The 22,088-nt window shown below is 48.7% G+C and overlaps 1 protein-coding gene across 5 annotated transcripts in view; it reads left to right on the top strand.

The window, feature by feature from the left end:
* The window catches only part of CACNA1B (calcium voltage-gated channel subunit alpha1 B), a 213,472-nt gene that overhangs the window by 63,660 nt on the left and 127,724 nt on the right, over positions 1-22,088 (top strand). For 4 of the 5 annotated variants that reach the window (XR_015136010.1, XM_086323922.1, XM_086323923.1 and 1 more), the window contains exons 7-10: positions 10,612-10,715; positions 12,935-13,050; positions 13,391-13,447; positions 14,504-14,596. Coding sequence is in view for 4 of the 5 variants with exons in the window: in XM_086323922.1 (XP_086180048.1) it covers positions 10,612-10,715; positions 12,935-13,050; positions 13,391-13,447; positions 14,504-14,596 (370 nt within the window). In the remaining variant the exon portion in view is untranslated. The remainder of the gene's footprint in view (positions 1-10,611; positions 10,716-12,934; positions 13,051-13,390; positions 13,448-14,503; positions 14,597-22,088) is intronic. The other variant, XM_086323921.1, reaches the window with a different exon arrangement.

Genomic DNA, 22,088 nt, shown 5'->3' with positions numbered 1-22,088 from the left:
ATGGCCGTTTCTTGTTGATGTATGGCAAAAACCATCACGATATTGTAATTATCCTACAATTAAAAATAATATATAAAAAAGATTGCAGAAAGAAAACCACGCTTGGCAGAATTCCGTAATCTGGGCCTGTTGTCACCGTTGTTCAGTCACCTGGTTGAGTCCGACTCTTCCCAGCCCCGTGGCCTGCTGCATGCCAGGTTTCTCTGGCCCTCACCATCTTCCGGAGTTTGCCCAAGTTAATGCCCATTGCATCGGTGATGCCATCCAGCCATCTCACCCTTTGTCTCCCTCTTCTCCTTCTGCCTTCTGTCTTTTCCAGCATCAGGGTCTTTTCCAATGAATCAGCTGTTCACATCAGGTGGCCAAAGTATTGGAGCTTCTGGGCCTAGAGATTTATTTTTATTTTTTCAAATAATGATTTTATTTTTATTCAACTACTATAAAATTCATCAAAGTGGTGAATGGTTCAGTGCATTTTGTATATTCACAAGATTGTGCAACTAGCATCATCACTAATTTTTGAAGATTTTCATCAACTAAAAAAGAAACCCTGTATTTATTAGTAGTCACTTCCCATTCCTCCATTCCCCTAGCGTCTGGCAAACACTAATATATTCTGTCTCTTTATATTAGTCTATTCCAGACATTTCATACAAATGGACTCCTACGAGATGTGGAATTTTGTGTTTTTAAGGTCCCTCCATGTTATAGCAAGTATCAGCAGTTCATTGTTTTTATTATCAAAGACGATTCCTTTGTGTGGCTGTACCCACTTGTGTTTGTGTTTCATCGTTGCACGTTTTGGGTTGTTTCCACTGCTTTACGTTGTCAATAATGTTGCTATGGACATTTGTGTACAAAGTTTTGTGTGGAATGTTTTCATTTCTCTTACATGCACCTAGGAGTGGGACTTCCGGGTCACGTGGTAACTCGTATTTAACCTTTTGAAGAACTGCCAGACTGGCTTCCAAAGCGGCTGCGACGTTTTACACCCACCAGGAGTGCACAGTGTCCCAGGCTGTCACCCCCACCAGGAGTGCACAGTGTCCCAGGCTGTCACCCCCACCAGGAGTGCACAGTGTCCCAGGCTGTCACCCCCACCAGGAGTGCACAGTGTCCCAGGCTGTCCACACCCTCAGCAGCCCTTGGGCTGCCCGGGGGGCACTAGTAGCGAAGGGTCTGCCTGTCGATGCAGGAGGTGAGGGCTCCGTCCCTGGGCTGGGAAGATCCCTTGGAGTGGGAATGACACCCCACTCCAGTGCTCTTGCCTGGAAAATGCCATGGGCAGAGGAGCCTGGTGGGCTGTAGCTCATGGAGCTGCAAAGAGTCAGACATGACTGAGTGACTGAGCACACGCATACACATCACCAACACTTGTCTATCTTTTTAATTTTAATCATACTATAAAATTTATTTTTAAATTTAACCGGCCAACCATGAAGTGAAGTGGTTTCATTTTAGCTTTGATTTGTATTTTCCTAATGACTTATGATGTTGAGCATCTTTTACATGATTATATACCATTTTATATCTTCTTTAGAGAAATATGTATTCAGATCCTTTGCCCACTTAAAGATTAGGTTGTCATTTTACTATTGACCTGTAAGATTTCTTTATACATTATGAACACTGGACCCTTACCAGATATTTCAGATGATTTGCAAATATTTTCTCACACTTCATGAAGTATCTTTTCACTATTCTGATGGTGTTATTTGAAGTAAAAAAGATTTTTATTTTGATGAAGTCCAATTTCCCTGTTTTCCTCTGCACGTTTGGTGTCATATCTAAGCATCCTTTACCTAATCCAAAGTCATGCAAATTTACTCCTGTGTTTTATAGTTTTGGCTCATATATTTAGGTCTATGATCCATTTTGACTTCATTTTTGGTGTGTGGTAGGGTCCAATTTAATTTTTTTGTCTGTGGATAGCTACTTGTCCCAGCACCATTTGTTGGAAAGAGTATACTTTCCCCACTGAATTGCCTTGGCATATTTATTTTTAAAAAAATTTACATCATAAATATAAGGGTTTATTTCTAGATCATCAATTCTATTTCATTGATCAATATGTCTGTCCTTTTGTAGGGGAAGTTTTAAAATCACAATATAACTTTCCTTAATAGTTATTGGACTATATTTTATATTGGGTGAGTTGTAGTAATTTGTGTTTTTGGAAAAATTAATCTATTTCATCCATGTGGCCTAATGCATTTAGAGTTGTCTGTAGTATTCCTTAATTATCCTTTTAATGTTTCTTGGGTCTGTAGTGTGGTACCCTGTTTCATTATTGATATTGATAATTTATATCTTCTCTTTTTCTTGGTCAGTATTGCCAGAGGTATGTCAATTTGACTGTGTTTTCAAAGAGCAAACTTTTTCAAAAATTGATTTTCTCTATTGTTTGTATTTTCAACTTTGTTGCTTTCTGTTTTTAGCTTTGTTGTTTACTTTCTTCTACTTGATTTGGGTTTGTTTTGTACCTCCTTTTCTAAATGCTTCAGGTGGAAGCTTAGATTATTGATTTGAGACTTTTCCTTCTTTTGTAAAGTGTTTAGTAATATAAATTCCTTCTTACAATTGCTTTAGCCATGTCATTCAAATTTGATGTCTTATATTTTCATTTTCATTCAGTTCAATATTTTATAATTTCCTTGAGAATTCCTCTTCGATACATTATTTAGAACTGTTTGTTTCCTTTGTGTTTGGAGAGTTTCCTATCATCTTTCTCTTATTTGTCTCTTGTTTGATTTTATTAGGGTTAGAGAATATACTAAATTGGAAAAAAGTTTCAATTCTTTTAAGTTTATTGAGACTTGTTTTATGGCTCAGGATATGGTCTGTCTTCACATATGTGTCGGGTACACTTGAAAAGAATGTTTGTAAAATGTTATTGTGAGCTGTGTGTATAAATGCCAGTTAAATCCTGTTGGTTGGTGGTGAGTTCTCTTCTGTCCTTGCTGACTTCCTGTCTAGTTGCCTTATCAATGTCTGAGAGAGAGGTGCTGAAGTTCCCACTGGAATCGTGCGTTTGTCCGTTTCTCCTTTCAGTTCCGTCGGTTTTTGCTTCACGTGTGTTATGGTTCCTTTCTTGGCATCTACACATTTAGAGTCGCTGTGTCTTCCTGATGAATCGATCGTTTTATCATTATAATATGCCCCCAATTTTCGAAAGTTCTCTTAATGCCACTTCAGTTTTATGAAAGACCTATATTAGTACTTGTTCCCACTAACCAAAAGAAACCCGTGGAGGATTTATGCTTTTATGAAACAAGGTGAAAAGAGACGATAGTACTCAGCATTTGTTTCACAGCAAGCTATTATGGTGGCAGTGTGCCCCCAAGCAGCAAGAGTGGCACTGCCAAGCTCACCCCTGGGCACTACACGAGCACCTCAGCATCAGACAGGCCATGACTCCGTCGTGTTTGGGAGCATCTGCGCTTTGTCTCCGTTTATTCTCTGTGTCTGTTAGCACATGGCCTGTGGTGATTGATTGTTTCTTCGCTGTGCCCCACTGTGGCTTAGGAGAGCTTCATCTGCGCTTTGTCTCCGTTTACTCTCTGCGTCTGTTAGCACACGTGTCCTGTGGTGGTCGACTGTTTCTTCGCTGTGCCCCACTGTGGCTTAGGAAAGCTTCATAGGAATGCACTGCCTTCAGACTGCAGGGAAACCTGTACATGTTCCTGTGTCTCTGGAGAAATTTTTTTGTTCTAATGTCTCCTTTATCTAATATTAATATAGCCACTACAGGTTTCATTTGATACATGTTTATATGATGTTTCTTTTTCCATGTTTCACTTTCAACCTGCCTATCTATCATGTGAAAGTCGCTCAGTCATGTCCAACTCTGCAACCCCATGGACTGTAGCCTGCCAGTCTCCTCTGTCCATGGGATTCTCCAGGCCAGGAGTGGGTAGCTGTTCCCTTCTCCAGGGAATCTTCCCAGCCCAGGGATTGAACCCAGGTTGGCTCTCCCGCATTGTAGGTGAATTCTTTACCATCTGAGCCACCAGGGAAGCCCAAGAACCCTGGAGTGGATAGCCTATCTCTTCTCCAGAGGATCTTCCTGACCCAGGAATCGAACCGGGGTCTCCTGTATTGCAGGTGGATTATTTACCAGCTGAGCTACCTGCCTAAATTTTATATTTGAAATGAATTTCTTGTAGACAAAACATAGTTGGGTCATGTTTTTAGATTCAGTGGCTAATCTTTGTCTTTTAATTCGTATATCCAAACCATTAACATATAATGTAATTATTGATATGTTAAAGCTCACATCTGCCATTTTATTTATTTATTTTTTGTTTGCTGTTTGTTTTGGCTTTTTGTTTGTTTTCTTTTTCCTGCCTTCTTGGAAAAGAAATTCCACTTTCATTTATCTAGCTGTTCTTAAGTGGATCTCTGCTCTTTTAGTAGTTGCTCTAATCTTACTCTACGATAAACAGAGTGCCTGATGAACTATGGACGGAGGTTCGTGACGTTGTACAGGAGACAGGGAGCAAGACCATCCCTATGGAAAAGAAATGCAAAAAAGCAAAATGGCTGTCTGGGGAGGCCTTACAAATAGCTGTGAAAAGAAGAGAAGCGAAAAGCAAAGGAGAAAAGGAAAGATACACCCATCTGAATGCAGAATTCCAAAGAATAGCAAGGAGAGAAAAGAAAGCCTTCCTCAGTGATCAGTGCAAAGAAATAGAGGAAAACAACTATGGGAAAGACTTAAGATCTCTTCAAGAAAATCAGAGATACCAAGGGAACATTTCATGCAAAGATGGGCTCGATAAAGGACAGAAATGGTATGGACCTAACAGAAGCAGAAGATATTAAGAAGAGGCAGCAAGAATAAACAGAAGAACTGTACAAAAAAGGTCTTGACAACCAAGATAATCACAATGGTGTGATCACTCACCTAGAGCCAGTCATCCTGGAATATGAAGTCAAGTGGGCCTTAGAAAGCATCACTACGGACAAAGCTAGTGGAGGTGATGGAACTCCAGTTGAGCTATTTCAAATCCTGAAAGATGATGCTGTGAAAGTGCTGCACTTAATATGCCAGCAAATTTGGAAAACTCAGCAGTGGCCACAGGACTGTAAAAGGTCAGTTTTCATTCCAATCCCAAAGAAAGGCAATGCCAAAGAATGCTCAAACTACCACACAACTGCACTCATCTCACACGCTAGTAAAGTAATACTCAAAATTCTCCAAGCCAGGCTTCAGCAATACATGAACCATGAACTTCCTGATGTTCAAGCTGGTTTTAGAAAAGGTAGAGGAACCAGAGATCAAATTGCCAACATCTGCTGGATCATGAAAAAAGGAAGAGAGTTCCAGAAAAACATCTATTTCTGCTTTATTGACTATGCCAAAGCCTTTGACTGTGTGGATCACAATAAACTGGAAAATTCTGAAAGAGATGGGAATACCAGACCACATGACCTGCCTCTTGAGAAACCTGGATGCAGGTCAGGAAGCAACAATTAGAACTGGACATGGAACAACAGACTGGTTCCAAATAGGAAAAGGAGTACATCAAGTCTGTATATTGTCACCCTGCGTATTTAACTTATATGCAGAGTACATCATGAGAAATGCTGGGCTGGAAGAAGCACAAGCTGGAATCAGGATTGCCAGGAGAAATATCAATAACCTCCGATATGCAGATGACACCACCCTTATGGCAGAAAGTGAAGAGGAACTAAAAAGCCTCTTGATGAAAGTGAAAGTGGAGAGTGAAAAAGTTGGCTTAAAACTCAACATTCAGAAAACTAAGATCATGGCATCTGGTCTCATCATTTCATGGGAAATAGATGGGGAAACAGTGGAAACAGTGTCAGACTTTATTTTTTGGGCTCCAAAATCACTGCAGATGGTGACTGCAGCCATGAAATTAAAAGACGCTTACTCCTTGGAAGGAAAGTTATGACCAACCTAGATAGCATATTCAAAAGCAGAGACATTGCTTTGCCAACAAAGGTCCATCTAGTCAAGGCTATGGTTTTTCCAGTGGTCAGGTATGGATATGAGAGTTGGACTGTGAAGAAAGCTGAGTGCCAAAGAATTGATGCTTTTGAGCTTTGGTGTTGGAGAAGACTCTTGAGAGTCCCTTGGACTTCAAGGAGATCCAACCAGTCCATCCTAAAGGAGATCAGTCTTGGGTGTTCTTTGGAAGGACTGATGCTATAGCTGAAACTCCAGTACTTTGGCCACCTCATGTGAAGTGTTGACTCATTGGAAAAGACTCTGATGCTGGGAGGGATTGGGGGCAGGAGGAGAAGGGGACGACAGAGGATGAGATGGCTGGATGGCATCACCGACTCGATGGACATGAGTTTGGGTGAACTCTGGGAGTTGGTGATGGATAGGGAGGCCTGGCGTGCTGCAGATCATGGGGTTGCAAAGAGTCGGACACGACTGAGCAACTGAACTGAACTGAACTGATATCTTATTCTAATCTACTGGTGTCATAATAGTATCAGTTCAAGTGACATATATACCCCTTATCTTCTTTATATTTCTTTATCCTCCCCTATTTATAATACAATTATCTCAAACATTTCCTCTGCATATATTTATAACCACATCATAGTGTGTTACAATTTTTGCTTCCACTGTCAATACATAATTTAGGAAACTCAAAAGGACGAATAAAATCCATCTAACCTTATTTTTGGGCTTCCCTTGTAGCTCAGTTGGTAAAGAATCCGCCTACAATGCAGGAGACCCAGGTTCCATTCCTGGGTTGGGAAGATCCCCTGGAGAAGGAAGTGGCAATCCATCCCAGTATTCTTGCCTGGAGAATCTCATGGACTGTAGCCTGCCTGCCAGGCTCCTTTGTCCATGGAATCGCAAGAGTTGGGCATGACTTAGTGACTAAACCACCACCACCACCACCATTAGTTTTACTCTTTTCATTGTTTTTTCTTCCTTCTTAATGGTCAAGAATTCCTTTTCAAATCATTCCTTTCTGCTTAGAGATTTTCATTAGTCATTCTCTTAGGGTAGATAGGCTGGGGTAAAATTCTCCCAGTTACTAAGAGAATGTCTTGATGTTCCCTTCATTCCTGAAGGATATATCTGATGGGTGTAGGTGTTTGTTGACGGTTTCTTTCTCTGAGCACCTGGAAAGGAGTGTGCACTTCATTCTGGCCTCAATAGTTAATGATGAGAAATCTGTTTCACTCCGTAAGTAAGGTGCCGTTTTTCTCTTGCCACTTTGAAGATTTTAAATCCGTGCTTAGTTTTTCTTGGTTTGACAATGAAATATCTTGTGGATTTCTTTGGGTTTATTCTGTTTGGTATTCACTCAGCTTCTTGAATCTATAGGTTTATGTCTCTTGCCAAATGTGGGGATTTTTTCAAACATTATTTCTTTGAGTACTGTTCTGCTTTCTCTTCTTTCTCCTGTGCTCTGCTACTGTGATGTATGAATGTCACATGTTTCGCCATTGTCACACAGGTTCCTGAGGCTCTGCTCTGATCTCTTGTTTGATTTTTCAGTCTATTTCTCTTTTTATATTGAGTAATTTCTCTTCTTCTCTTTTACCATCTATTGGTTCTTTCCTTTGTTGTCTTTATGGTGCCTTTCCATTGAGATTTTCATTTTGATTATTGTATTTTTCAGTTCTAAATTTTCCATTTGATTCTTCATTGTATCTTTTATTTATTTGATGGTACTATTTCTTTGTTGAGACTTTCTCCTTTTTTCATGTGTTTCAAATGTGTATACAATTACCCTTTGACATATTTTTACAATGGCTGCTTTAAAACCTTTGTCAGATACATCTGTCATCTTAGTGTTGGTGATCTCTGGGGGTTCTCCAGAGAGATACAGCAAACTAGATGTGTGTGTGTGTGTGTGTGTGTGTGTGTGAGACAGAGAGAAAGAAAGATCGCTACTGTTAGGGACTGGCCTGTGTGATTATGAAGGCTCTCAGGTCCAAATGTGCAGTAAGTGTAGCTTGGCAGGCTCGCCACCCAGGGGAGCCTGTGCTGCAAGTCCACTCTGAAAGCAGTAGAGGCCAGCAGGGCCGATGGTGCAGATAAAGTCTGTGTTCTCTTCTGGAGAATCTTCTCTTACTTCAGAGAGGGTCAGTTTTTTGTTCTATTATGTCCTTGAATTGATTGGACGAGGCCCACCACATTATGGAGAACTATCTGCTTTATTAATTAAAATGTTAATTTCATCCAGAAACACACTTGGAGAACCATCCAGAATGTTTGGCTAGACATCTGGGCACCCCATGGCCCAGTCAAGTTGACACATAAAATTAACCATCACAGCATCTAATTCTTTTGTTTGCTTTTTATTCTTTATTTATTTCACACCATCTATTCTTTTTTTTTTTTTTAATTCAATTTGTTATCTTCCGGGTTCTTGTTTTGGCAAATGAGTGTCAGTTGAAACCTCAACATTTTCGGCATTATATTCTAAGACCCTGGATCTTATTTAAACGCTCTGTTTTATCTGGCTTCCTCTGACTTCTGCCAAGAGAAGTGGGGTTGCTGCCTTGCTACTGCAAGGTGGGCGTAGAAGGCTGGTTTCCCCAGATGGCCTGCGCTGGCACTCTGTGGGGTGTCTCACTCTGCCGGTGGAGTGGTGCTTCTGCCTCCCGCTGTGCCTCTAGGTGCTTCCCTGGTGGGGAGGGTTAGGTGCGCCTCGTTTCTGCTCTCCACATGGTCCGTGCACATTACGTGGGTGGGGCATGTGTGGCCTCATTCCTGGGTGACGGTGAAAGTCTGACTTTCCCCTAGGGCCCCTCTGGCAGCAGCACCTCAGTAGGGAGCGGGTAATATGTCTCATTACTGCCGCCTGGGGGTGGAGGTCCAGGCTCTTTGTGTGGCCCCCCACTGATACCACAGAGGTAGGGTGGGGGCTGTGGGAGGGATGCCCACCTCCCTGCTTGTCTTTCTCTGACATGTCCATGGTTTGGGGGTGTTGGGAGGTTGGTTACTGCGTTGCAGTCTGGGGAGGGTGTTGTCTAGCTCCTCCTTGGTCTTTGCTGAGCGGGGTGGAGGTGCCATCATGTTTTTTCTGCCCTGTTTGGCTGGAATAGTGCAGTCATTGTCTGTCTTACTAGGTGGCCCCCGCCCTGGCCCTTTGGTTAGAGAGAGAGAACGAGCGAGCGAGCACACACTGGCTTTTGTTGCTGTATTTTTTGTCTGTGTCTCTTGGCATTTCCAGCTTGTAGGGTCTGGGATATACGAGGGGAAAAAAAACAGAAACACTGGGAACTCATCGTGTGTCCAGAGGTCCCAGCTGATCTGCTTTCTTTTCTCCACTTTTTAGAGTCTTCTGTGAAATGTATATTTGCTCTAGATATAATGTTCAGGTTATTAACTGTACTCAGTGGGAGAAACAGGGAAGAGAATGTCTGCTTCATCTTCCCAGAAGTGCAAGTCCTTGTTTGCTTCTTGAGATGAGAATAGGGTACTTTGGCTACCGGCGGAAATGGTGCATTAGAGGGACATCGTGGAGCCAAACCCCTGACCGAGTGGGTGGGAGGAGCCGAGGTGGCAGCACACATCTCCTTTTCCCAGAAGGAAGCTGGCTCTGAGGGTGCCCTTCGGGGAAGCTGGCGGCTTTGGCGGTCACTGTAGCCTGTAGATTGGAGTTCTGTTTGGAGCTGGCAGAGGTTGGTCAGCGAATAGGGGCAGCAAGCAAAGTCAGATGTCTGAGTGTCTCCTCTGGTCAAGGCCCGGGGTTCTCGGCGGCCAGCCAGGAGTCAGAAGCCACAGGCGGCAGGCAGGCAGGAGGGCTCAGGACTTGCAGGGGCAGAGCCTGCAGTTCTGTCCGGGCTGGCGGACACTGGAGGACAGCAGTCTCAGCAGCAGCACCGGGGCGTCAGCCCGGCCTCGGAGCAGGGCCAGCATGTCCACTGCCTCTGTGCTGCTCAGGCCTGGCCCTTGGCTCGTGAGCTGCCTCTGAGCGGAGGAGCAGAGGGGCCTGGTGCTTGCCTGCCCACAATGCCCACCCTTCTTGGTTCACTTCCAGCAGCAGATTCGTGTGGAGAAAGAGGTCTTCCCCAGTCAGGGGCCTACAGGGGCCCCTGAAAACGACAACAGTGGAAAAGAATTGGATGGACAGGGCCTTATCCCTTGGTGGGCTGTGCTCTAAAAGCCAGAAGGCTTGGGGGGAGCCCCTCTGCATCGGTTTATTTAGACCCGGCCTGAGAGCGGGGTTCTGTCAGGCTCGGCTCCTCCCTGGGGGCAACAGCAGCGAGTTGCGGGCTTGTTGATGGGGTGTGGCCCAGGCTGCGTGCGCTGTGCTGTGGGAGTGGCAGGAGACAGATCGGACCTGGACCTTGGGGTCCCTGGGCTTCACAAAGGATGATTGTCTCTGAAGCTGCCTGGTGTGTCCAGCAGCCTGGGAAGCGGAGGGGAGGTGTCCAGGTGGGGCACCCGGTGGGTGAAGCCCTTGGCTTCTTGGTGCTGCTGGGAAGGTCAGGAGTGCGAAGCTCTTTGGTCCTTTGGGGGCCCCAGTCCTAGAGGGGGCAAGGACAGGCAGGTGTAGTCTGGATTTCCTGTCTGGCCCCACCCGTGCCTGACTCTGCTGGTGTGTGAGAAGCCGGGGTGCTGTCCTGCCCACCATCCTGCTCGTCTGCTCTTGCTTCCAGACCAACGACGCGGCTGGCAACACCTGGAACTGGCTCTACTTCCTGCCCCTGATTATCATCGGCTCGTTCTTCATGCTCAACCTGGTGCTGGGAGTGCTCTCAGGGTAAGGGGCCTTGCTGCTGCGTGCGCCTCTGTGTTTGCAGGCCAGGGCCGGGTGATGGGCCTGGACGCGGCCTGTGTGGTATGGGGGAGGTGGGGCCCGGCCTGGCCTGGGTTGGCTGTTCCTAGCCCTGAGCTCTAGCCAGCCCGCCCTGGGGCTGCCGTCTGACCTCTCCCCTGGCCTCCTTGCCTCTAGCTCTTGGCCTTCACCCCGGCCTCTGAGTTGGGAGGGGCTGCTGCTGCCTCTCACCTGGATTCGTGGTGGGGTTTCTGCAGGAGCAGCCCCGGGTGTCAGAGACCCCTCGGCTGCGACACTGGAGAAGGAATGGAGCAGCCCTGGGTCTGTGCCCCAGCCCCGACCCCTGGCTTACCCTCTTCTCTGGGCACCTGTCCCTGCTGACCTCAAGGAGAGGACAAGCGAGGGCTCAGGGCAAGGGTCCCTCCTGGAGAAAGGGGCTCTGACCCTCCTGGGGAGAGAGGTACAGCAACCTATGGCCCACCGCGCCCTCCTGGCCTGAGGCCAGAGCAGTGCCGTTGGCTTCAGGAAACCACCAGGGCTGGTGTCTGGGGCTTCCATCCTTCTCCGGAGCCGAGGAGGCTGTGTGGACAGAGTTAGAGGGTGTCTGGCTTGGCCTGCCACCCTGCCCCACCTGGGCATCAGATCCCTGTAAAGCTGGGGGGGAATGTTGCCATTGCCCTGTCCTGAGGTAGGCTGGGGAGAGCCAGGGGGACCCAGAGGGCAGCTGTCCTCTTGTCTGAGAAGGTGCCGCCACCGAGAGGGCAGCGTCTGGGCTGGCGCTCTGCTCGGCTCTGATGTGTGCTCCCACTTCGCTCCTTCCTGTGAGGGTCTGATTGTCACTAGCGTGCCTTTCTGAGCCTCTCCGCCTGGAGCAGCACCGGGGATGGTGGGAGCTCCCCGTCAGGTGGAGGCTGCAGTCTAAGCTGCGATGGGGAAGCCATGGGAGGCCTGGGCTCAGAGGAGGATCTGGGGAAGGGGCAGCTCCATTGAGATGCAGGGGGACCAGCTTGGCAAGGAGGGTCCTGCAGGCAGAGAACTACTGGAGTGGAGGAGCAGAGAGTGTGAGGCCTGCGATGCAGGGAGCTCAGGGCTGGAGCCACTGTGAGCCACTCCACTCACAGCCCTTCCTCCCAGAGGGGCAGAAGCCTGTGGAGGGGAGGCTCACAGCCGCCCCCAAGCAGTGGGTGCCTGGTGGCTGGGTCAGCCACTGCTGATGACTCTCAGGCCAGCCGGGCCGTGTGGTCTCGCCCCGTCCTGCCCTCAGGCCTCTGCACTCAGGTGTGGCCAAGGGGGCTGGCCCAGTGGGGAGACTGTGAGGGGCCCTGCATCTCTTTAGTCCGGACTTGGGCGGGGTGAGATGTCCAGGAAGGAGCCATCCCCTCTCATGGCCAGGGCTGAGGTGGCTCAGACCCTGATAGACGGTGGTCTCAGGCTCGGGGTCCATCCTGGTCGGAGCCGAGCTCTCTCCATTGCCAGGGCTGTGAGAGGAGTCCAGCCTGCTGGGCCTGCCCCTCTGTCGAGCCCAGAAGCTACTGCTCCTGAGGGAGAACAGGTATGCTCTTTTGCCCCGGGAGCACGCCTGCCTGCACTTTGGGCGCCTGAGCTAAGGTGTGTGCGCGTGTGGTGTGTGTGGTGTGTGTGTGCAGGGCTTCCTTCTGGCCCTTTGAGCCTAGAAGCTCAGCTGAGGTGGGGCAGGTGCTGAGGGTTCCGGGCGGCAGAGGGACCTCATGACGCTAGACGGTCTCCCTGTCTCTGGCTGCCCTGAGCTGATCTGGTTCCTCCCTGCCCCTCCTTCTAGCATGGCTGAGGGTCTGAACCAGCCGAAAAAGAAAGGTGACAGTCCTCTGGAAGGTTCTTGTCCATGAGCTCCCTGCACATCTCTGTCCAGAGGACAGGGCCCCGCACTCAGAGGGTGTGCGCCCAAACCTGCTCTAGGCCGGGGGCGGCGGAGCCTCTCTCGAGGCACTGGGGAGCTGTTCCTATGTACTGCAGGGGCCTGGGCAGGAAGTGTTTGCCTGGGCCTTGTAAGTGCTCAGGTGGGCAGAGGCCAGGGTGGTGGGAGCCGCTGGGAGGGGTGGCCTGTGGCCCGCTGCCCCTGTCCTGGCCTCTTCCTGGTTCCTGGTGCCTCTGGCTATACAGGTGGGGCCTGTAGGTGAGATTATACCCACCTGATCTGCCTCCTGCCCTGGCTTTGCCCATCACAGAGAGTTTGCCAAGGAGCGTGAGCGGGTGGAGAACCGCCGGGCCTTTCTGAAGCTCCGCCGGCAGCAGCAGATCGAGCGGGAGCTCAATGGGTACCTGGAGTGGATCTTCAAGGCCGGTGAGGACAGGGCTGTGTGGCGCTCCTGGCCTGGGCTCTGTTGGTTCCCTGCCCCCACTCCAGGGCCCTGCAGGAGCGAGCTCTGCTGGGGTGGGGGCTGCTTGCAGGAGGGCCACGTGAGGGGGGAGCAAGCCAGGCCCTCTTCACGGCACTCTGTCTGTGGGACACACCAAGGGCTCTGACTAAGTGGAATGAGCTCAGCCGTGGCCACAGTGGCTTCTGAAAGTGGGAAGGCCAAGCAGGCAGGGCCTCGCCTCCATTCTGCTGTGTTTCTGGGGGATGAGCCCTAGCTGGGGTGGGCACGGAAGGGCTCTGGCCTGAGGCTGTGTCTTGCTCGCAGAGGAGGTCATGCTGGCCGAGGAGGACAAGAACGCAGAGGAGAAGTCCCCTCTGGATGGTAGGTGGCTGCTGCCGGTGCTCCTTGCCTGGCCTCGGCTTTGGGGCCGCGGGGCCGCGGGGCCGCGGGGCCGCGGCACGCGTGTGCGCCTGCATGTGCTGCATGATGCCTCTGCTCTGCCGGGTGCCTGCGTGTCGGAGGCGGGCTCTGGTGGGTCAGCAGCACGTGCGGTCAGCTGGATGCTCCTGAGGGGCTTGACCAGAGGGGGTGGAGCCTGCGGTGGGCTCAGCCCGGGGTCTCAGGAGCCTGTGCTCACAGCACAGCCTGAGAGCCATGTTGTCCAGCATGGTGGCAGACTTGTGACTGGGTGAGCTCGCAGGTGCCCCTGTTACAGTGAAACAGAAGTGAAAATCCAGTCCTTCAATCTTCCTCAGCTCGTTTCAAATCATCCTAGAAAGTTCTGTGGGACCGCACTGCTTCTAGAAGGCTGCGGTTTTAAACCAAGCTGTGTCTGACCCCAGGGCTCAGGATGGTGCTGACCCCAGCTTGCCCTGGAAGACCCCTAGTGTAACGTGGGGCCCCAGAGCAGGGACAGGGCCGAGCACAGCCCCAGTGGCAGGAAGGAAGGCTGCCATCTTCATGCCCGCTGCTCAGGACAGGACCAGACAGGGTGCCATGCCTGCCCTGGTCTCGCGGGGCCCACATCTGGGGCCTGAGCAGGTCTCACTGGTTCCTCCGCAGCCTTGAGCTCATCTCTCTTATCTCACCTGGCCTTGGAGTGCGGGCTGCTGGGGCAGCCGGCTACAGCCCTGGCCTTTCCCTACTTGGAAGTTTCCTGGTCTCCATGGTAGCCAGGCCTTCCCTACGGACATCATCATGGAGAAAAGGACAAGCAGGACTTCAAAATCCCTTGTCCCTTTTGCTCTGAGGACCGAGAGGGGCCATGGGGGCCAGGCATCGTCCTTCCTGCTGCCAGCCTTGTCTTCAGGACAGGGGACCTGGAGAGGCTGCTGGTTCCTGGAGATTAGGGAGTGGGCAACTGAGAGACAGCCCAGCCCTGCAGCAGATCGGCCAGCCGGGCTGCACTCATGCCGTCTGCCCACCCTTTGTTTAAAGCAGTGTTGAAGAGAGCAGCCACCAAGAAGAGCCGAAACGACCTGATCCACGCGGAGGAGGGAGAGGACCGCTTTGCAGACCTCTGTGCTGTGGGTGAGTCTGTGGGAGTGTGCTGTGCGGAGCGCACCCACTCCCTCCTTGCCACGCTGGCTCTCCTCCTTCCCTTCCTCCCCCACGTCCCCCACCCCCGCGTCAGTCAGCCAGCCCCAGGTCCGTGTGTCTGCCAGACAGCAGGAGGGACAGCGCCCGGGGCAGAGATGTCTTCCTGGGGCCAGGCCCTGAGGTGGGCTGCGCGCACGGCTCCTGGAGTTCTTCTTGGCCTCTTGCTCCTTCGGTTCAGCACACTGCTGGCTCGCGGCTATTCTTGGCTCTGCTGTCCTGTGTGGACTGGAGACCTCCGGCACATCCCGAGGCTGCGGACTGCGTGTGTCACTGCTCTAGGGACCGAAAGTTTCTTTTATCTCTCTTGCAAGCTCTGTGTATCTTCCATATTCCTTGGGTCTGCTGCCTCTGAGGCCTTGGCTTCATCTCCTGCTTCTCAAAGAGTGAAAGGGAAACCTGGTTCTTTCATCTCTTTAGTTCCTGTCCTCTTAGCCTGGTACCAGAATCCTAGCGCCTGAAGTGCCTGGGCCTTTCCCCTGAATGCCCTGAGGTTGTGCATTCTGTGGCAAAGGAAGTCTCGGCCCTGGGCCTCCACCTTTGGCAGCATGGGGAGGGGGTGTACTTGGCAATGACCGCTTTGCATTACAGGCACCAAGCCAGGTCCAGGCTGCACCTCCTTGCTCTCCAGCTGTCGCAGGTGGACTTGAGTTGAAGGACCTGCTTCCCGTTACATTGTGACATTTGGAAGACTGAAGTCTAAGTCGTTTGTGTATTTGTTTATCTATTTATACTTCACATTCTCTGTCCTCAGTAAGTCCATGTCAATAGTTTGGGGTTTATCCTTCCCATTTTTAGATGCTCATCTCAGATAACATTCATACCACCCTCCCGCCACCGCCCCCCCCCCCCCCCACCAAAATCACTGCAGATGGTGACTGCAGCCATGAAATTAAAAGATGCTTACTCCTTAGAAGGAAAGTTATGACCAACCTAGACAGCATATTCAAAAGCAGAGACATTACTTTGCCAACAAAGGTCCGTCTAGTCAAGGCTTTGGTTTTTCCAGTGGTTATGTATGGATGTGAGAGTTGGACTATAAAGAAAGCTGAGTGCCGAGGAATTGATTCTTTTGAACTGTGGTGTTGGAGAAGACTCTTGAGAGTCCCTTGGATTGCAAGGAGATCCAACCACTCCATCCTAAAGGAAATCAATACTGAATACTCATTGGAAGGACTGATGCTGAAGCTGAAGCTCCAATAGTCTGGCCACCCGATGCGAAGAACCGACTCATTGGAAAAGACCCTGATGCTGGGAAAGACTGAAGGCGGGAGGAGAAGGGGACGACAGAGGATGAGATGGTTGGATGGCATCACTGACTCAATGGACATGGATTTGGGTGGACTCTGGGAGTTGGTGATGGACAGGGAGGCCTGGCGTACTGCGGTTCATGGGGTCACAAAGAGTCGGACACGACTGAGCGACTGAACTGAACTGAAACCACCCCCCGCCCCGCCCCACACATACACATACACACATGGACACATACATGCTGTAGACTTTTGGGGTCTTTTCATATTACAGATATCCAGTTCCAGTTCAGTCGCTCAGTCGTGTCCGACTCTTTGTGACCCCATGAATCGCAGCACGCCAGGCCTCCCTGTCCATCACCAAGTCCCGGAGTTCACTCAGACTCACATCCATTGAGTCAGTGATGCCATCCAGCCATCTCATCCTCTGTCATCCCCTTCTCCTCCCGCCCCCAATCCCTCCCAGCATCAGGGTCTTTTCCAATGAGTCAACTCTTCCCATGAGGTGGCCAAAGTATTGGAATTTCAGCTTCAGCATCAGTCCTTCCAATGAACACCCAGGGCTGATCTCCTTCAGAATGGACTGGTTGGATCTCCTTGCAGTCCAAGGGACTCTCAAGAGTCTTCTCCAACACCACAGCTCAAAAGCATCAATTCTTCAGTGCTCAGCCTTCTTCACAGTCCAGCTCTCACATCCATGCATGACCACTGGAAAAACCATAGCCGTGACTAGACGGACCTTCGTTGGCTGTATAGTTTCATACAAAATTTTCTCATCAGTGCCTCTTGGAACACCCCCCCACCCTGATCAGCTGGTCTAATTAGAATTTGCTTCTGTGTGGGGTTCATAGTGTCCATGGTGTGGTGTCCACTACCCTGTAATCAGCTGCTTAAACATCTGTCTTTGCTCGGCAGAGCTTTTGCCCCCGTGGGCTGGGTCCCAGGAGCAGGCTGCTGCAGGGAGGGTGTGCTGGCACCTTCCAGGGCGGCTGCTGTCCAGAGGGTCTGTGACCACACGTTCACCCTGGTGCAGGAGCACCTATGTTCTTGTCCTGCCTGGAGGTTGCAGCTATTCTCGACTTTTCCCAGTTTGAGGGGAATTTGATGATTATAAGGTGGTATTTTGTGGCAATTGTAGTTCTCATTTCACTCACTACTAGTGATTTTGAACCTCTTTTTAAGTGTTTGTTTCCCATTTCAATTTGGGTGTTGGTGACTTTTCATGTACTCTGTATGCTTTTCTGTTGGGTTGTTTGTGTTTGTTAATAGGAGACCAATATATATGGTGGATTTGAATTTTAATTTTTTTCAAATTTATCATGAGTGTTAATATTTAAATGGTCCCTCTATTCTTATTTTACCTAAAGTTTTTTTTAAAAAAAGTTTTTATTGTGATTTTGTAAAATGAATTAGGGAGGTAAAAAAATCTTTTCCTGTAGCTTGGAATAGTTTAAATAACACCTAAATTATCTGTTCTTTAAAGGTAAAATAAAAATGTGAACCCATCTAGCTAAGAAATGAAAAGAATGTGTTAGTCACTCAGTCGTGTCTGACTCTTTGTGACCCCATGGACTGTAGCCCACCAGGTTCCTCTGTCCATGGAATTCTCCAGGCAAGAATACTAGAGTGGGTAACCATTCCCTTTTCAAGGGGATCTTCCCAACCCAGGGATTGAACCTCGGTCTTCCACATTGCAGGCAGATTCTTTACCGTCTGAGCCACCAGGGAAAATAGTATGGACCGGTGTTATATTTTGAGGAAATACTCCATTTTGTTGCCTTTCAAGCTTGTTTCTATAGAACTGCATGTAGAGCTCTCTTGTATTCTTCTCCTCTCTCCTACATTCAGTTCTCTGCTGGTCCATTCACTCAACAGATACTAAGTGCCCAGATGTGTTGGGAAGTGCCCGAGGCATTGAGCAAGATGCAGAAGCCTTCATCTTTGGAGTTTCCATTCCAGTGCTAGGTGTGAAAAGGAAAAAAGTAGAGAAAGAGGGGGTTCAAAGGGTCTGAGGGTGTAGGGGTTTTAAATAGAGTGGCTACAACAGGCCCTGAAAAGGTCACCTTTGAGTAAAAAGCTGAAGAAATGAGCAGGTGAACTTACCAGGGCACAGAGCATCCCCGAGACAGGTGAGAGGACCCTGAAGCAGCAAAGTCCAGGTGGCCTGTGTGGCTGGAGCAGAGTGGAGGGCTGGGGCAGCAGGAGAGGAAACAAGAATGCCAGCGGGGCTGGAGCCCAGCATGGACTCTGCCAGCCATGGCGGTTTGCAGAGGAGGGTGGCATCTGGCTTCAGGAGGGCGCTGAAGACTGCCCGCCATGCAGAGAGGGCAGGGCAGGACCAGGCCCAGGGCTGCTGTGAGGACCCCAGTGCTGGGGGCGGGGGTACTAAGCAGTTGGATTCTAGATCTATTTTGAGGACAAGCCCATAGGATTTCTGATGAGTCAGACGTGGAGATGAGACAGAGAGAGACATCAAGGACAGCTCTGCAGGGAGTGTCCACAGAGGAGCCCTGCCCAAGAGGATGGGACTGGAAACCCATGCATTTTGGGGGACAATGACTAGAATTTGGTTCTGAGTTTGTGCTGAGTTTGAGATGCACGTTGAGATGTAGTGGGGTGTCAGCTGGGCACTCTATGTGTCAGGGGCTGGCATTCAGGCTGCAGAAGGCATTTAAAGCTCTGAGACCGACTAGATTGTGTCGAGTTTGGTTTTGCTTTTTTCTGGTTGTCAGTATATTTATCTTTGATTTCTAATTTCTTAATTAGGATCATGTAAGCTTAGTATGTATTAATGATGGTTTAAAATAAACAGATTGTAGATTTCCTTATATTTTTTGTTTTCATTTTTATTATTGTTATTAGTCATTATTAGGTTTATCTTTCTACTTTATTTTGATTTATTTTATTATTATTTTTCTAACTTCTTAAAATGTATAACTTGTTCTTTTTTCTTTCTTCTTTAACAGTGAAAGCAGTTAAGGCTGCATGTTTCCCTCTGCACAGAGCTTTGTTATGATGTCCCCTCTGTACTGGTTTCCAGATAACAATTTTTTTACTCCTCTTGAGGCAAAGGTTATCTGGGAATGTGCTTCTGAGTTATAAGCAGCAATATTTTGACCATCTTTTTATTATGTCTAATTTTATCAGATAATGATTGGGAAATGTGGCCAGTAAATCTCTATATTTAGAAGTTTTCAAATTCCAACCTTCATGACTGACTTTAGAAAGTTTCATTGACAGAAGCATGCTCTGTGTATGCTCTGCTTTTGTGAGTTATCAGGTTATATGTGTGTCTCAAAGTCAAGTTTGTTGATTGTGTTTTCCAGTTCTTTAGGTCTTTATGTTTTATCTAGTAGATCTGTTCAGTTCTGAAAGAGGTGTTTGGAACATTCCCACTTCATTTTTTATTAATAAGTTTCTTTTGTATTTTTTTCTTAAAATTGTGTGTGTGTGTGTGTGTGTGTGTGTGTATGATCGGAACACATCATGAGATCCGTCCTCCTACATTTAAAGTGTGCGGTGGATTACTGTTGACTGCAGGTGCTGCGCTGGGCAGCAGGTCTGCAGAGCTTGTCCATCCCACTTCACTGGAACTCTGTTCCTGTTCACAACTCCCCAGCCCCACTCGGCAGCCCCTGGTCACCACTGTCCCGTCTCTGGATTAATGAATTTCACTATTTCAGATCCCTCATCTGCGTGCAGTCATTCATGAAGTATTTGTCTTTCTGAATGTAGCTCATTTCACTTGGCATGACATCCTCAAGGCCCATCCATGTGGGCACATATTGCCAGATTTCCTTCCTTATTAGGGCTGAAGAGTATTCTGTGGTATGTATAGACCACATTTTCTCTGTCCACTCAGCTGTCGGTAGGCAGTTAGGTTGTTTCCATGTCTTATCTGCTGTGAATTGTGCTGCAGTTTACATGGGAGAGCTCGGATCTCTTCAAGATCCTGATTTCAGTTGTTTTGGAGACCTTTCTTTCTATAGATGCAAATACATGCTGTGCTCACTCAGTCGTGTCTGACTCTTTGTGACCCTGTGGGCTGTAGCCCGCAAGGCTCCTCTGTCTGTGGGATTTTCCAGGCAAGAACACTGGAGTGGGTTGTCTGCCCTCCTCCAGGGGATCTTCCCAGCCTAGGGATTGGATCTGCATCTCTTACGTCCCCTGCGTTGGCAGGTGGATTCTTTACCACTACTGCCACCTGGGAAGCCCAAGATAGAGAGCCAGAGCTAGAGCTAGTCTCCCCGCAGCCGGCTTGCTGGGTCATCAGGTGGTTTTAGTTTTCACTTCTGAGGAGCCACAGTGCTGTTCTCCATTCACGTTCCCATCAACAGAGCACAAAGGTCTAATTTTTCCGTGTTCTCAGCAACACTGTCTTTTGTCTGTTTGGAAGCAGCCATCCTGACAAGTGTGAGGTGCTAAGTCTTGTGGTTTCGACTGGCGTTTTCCTGATGCTTTCTTGTGTACGTCTCATGGCTTTTGTTTACATATTTGGCTGCTATATATTTTTATGGCTGTTACATCTTCTTTGTGAGCATGTGTTTGATCATCACACAATACCTTCTTTATCCATTTACCTCCTCCACTGGACAATTCCTTGTCTGCCAGCGAATGTCTTACTTTTCATTCCTACCATTATTTTTGGGTTTTAGTTCGCATTGCTTGGTATCTTTGCTTTTCCTTTCATTTTCAACTCTTTATGACATTAAGTATTTTAAATGTTCTTCTTACAAACAACATTGAGCTGGGTTTTGCTTTTTTTTAACCCAGTCTTATGGTCTCTGTTCCCAGTGGGGGAGTCCAGCCTGGTTAGTGTAAGGGTCGGTGTCCGTGACTTCCTCCTCCTCCTCCTCCTTTGATATTTGGTGTCGATGTGTGATACTGTGGTCTCTCTCTTTCCTGCTTTGCTCTTTGACCAGGTTGCTGTTCATCATGATCTCCCCTCTGCTAATTTCCGATTCTTCCTGCTTATGTTCCACAAATGATGACCTTCCATCCCTGCTCCCAGAATTAGAAACATTTGCTTTCCTATTTTCATGTTTTTCTACCCTCTTTACCACCAGGATGTGGTATTTCCATAACTGAGTTGCTGTATTTCTCATGCCTCTGCTCCACCCTCAGCCCAGTAAGTATTTGCAGCGTTTCCCTCCTTGTTCCCCACTCCTGGTGGGAGATGTCTTGGGGACTTACTTCCTGTGTCTGCAGGCCCCGTGGTCACCCCGGGCAGGCATAGGCCTGCCTGGCCTTTGCACTGCGCGGCCGCGCGGGTGCTGTCTCCTCTGCAGTCTCTGGGTCCCACGGGGTTTTGCTCCGTCTGGGCTCTGCTGTCTCTCAGTGCTCCGCTGGGCGGCGTGTGGGTGAGTGACTGGCTTCTGCACACGCTCAGGCGTCCTCTGTTGTTCTCAGGACAAGAGAGCTTTTGCTGCTGTGGTTGTTCTCTCTTGTTCTGCGGGGGTCACTGTCCTGTTCCTAGTGTCCTGGTTGCAGATATGGCCCCGCCTGGAATGCCCTCTGCCTGGGGTCTGAAGCCCAGGGGGCCTCTCGGCCTGCAGCTCAGGTCTTCCTACTCGAGGAATTTTTTTTTCCATTTGTCCAGTTATTTAACCTCCTTTCCTTTTTCTTTTTGCTCCTGGAATTCCTGTTACTTTGTGTTACCTCTTTCTTTGCTCCTTTGTGTCTCTCAGCCTTTTCCTTTGATTTCTCCCTCCTTATATTTCCTGTACATGTTTATCTAAGACATTGCTTTGCTGCATCTTCAGGCTCCTAGTTTGGGTTTTTAAGAGTGAACTTCTTTCCTTTCATCTGCTGAATGATTTGGGAGGAGTTTTATTTTCTCTCTTTGTTTTATTTTGGTTGTTTTAGCTCTGTGCCATATCTGGGACCCTGTAGACTTTGCTCCAAGTCCCCAGCGGAGCCCAAGGGTCTCCTTGCACTCGGGGCCTCAGGCTCTACAGGTGGTCTGCTTCCCTCGGGTCTGGATATAGGGCCTGGCACCTCCTGGGTTCCCCCCAGCTCCATGCTGGCTGCTGGTTGAGGCCTGATGGGTCAGCCTGCATGGCTTTCCTTAACCCCCAGAACCCCATGAGACTCCATATCTGTTTCCAGTGAGGACTCTTCAGCTGCGAGGATGTACCAGGCACGTGCCTATTGGGTGGACAGGGTTCACGTCCACA

The sequence above is a fragment of the Bos grunniens genome, chromosome 11 (genome assembly GCF_055505025.1).
Source record: "Bos grunniens cultivar Pamir isolate PY7600 chromosome 11, Bosgru_T2T1.0, whole genome shotgun sequence".
NCBI lineage: Eukaryota > Metazoa > Chordata > Mammalia > Artiodactyla > Bovidae > Bos > Bos grunniens.
The sequence above is the reverse complement of the archived record's forward strand: the minus strand, read 5'-3'. Positions and strand labels throughout refer to the sequence as shown.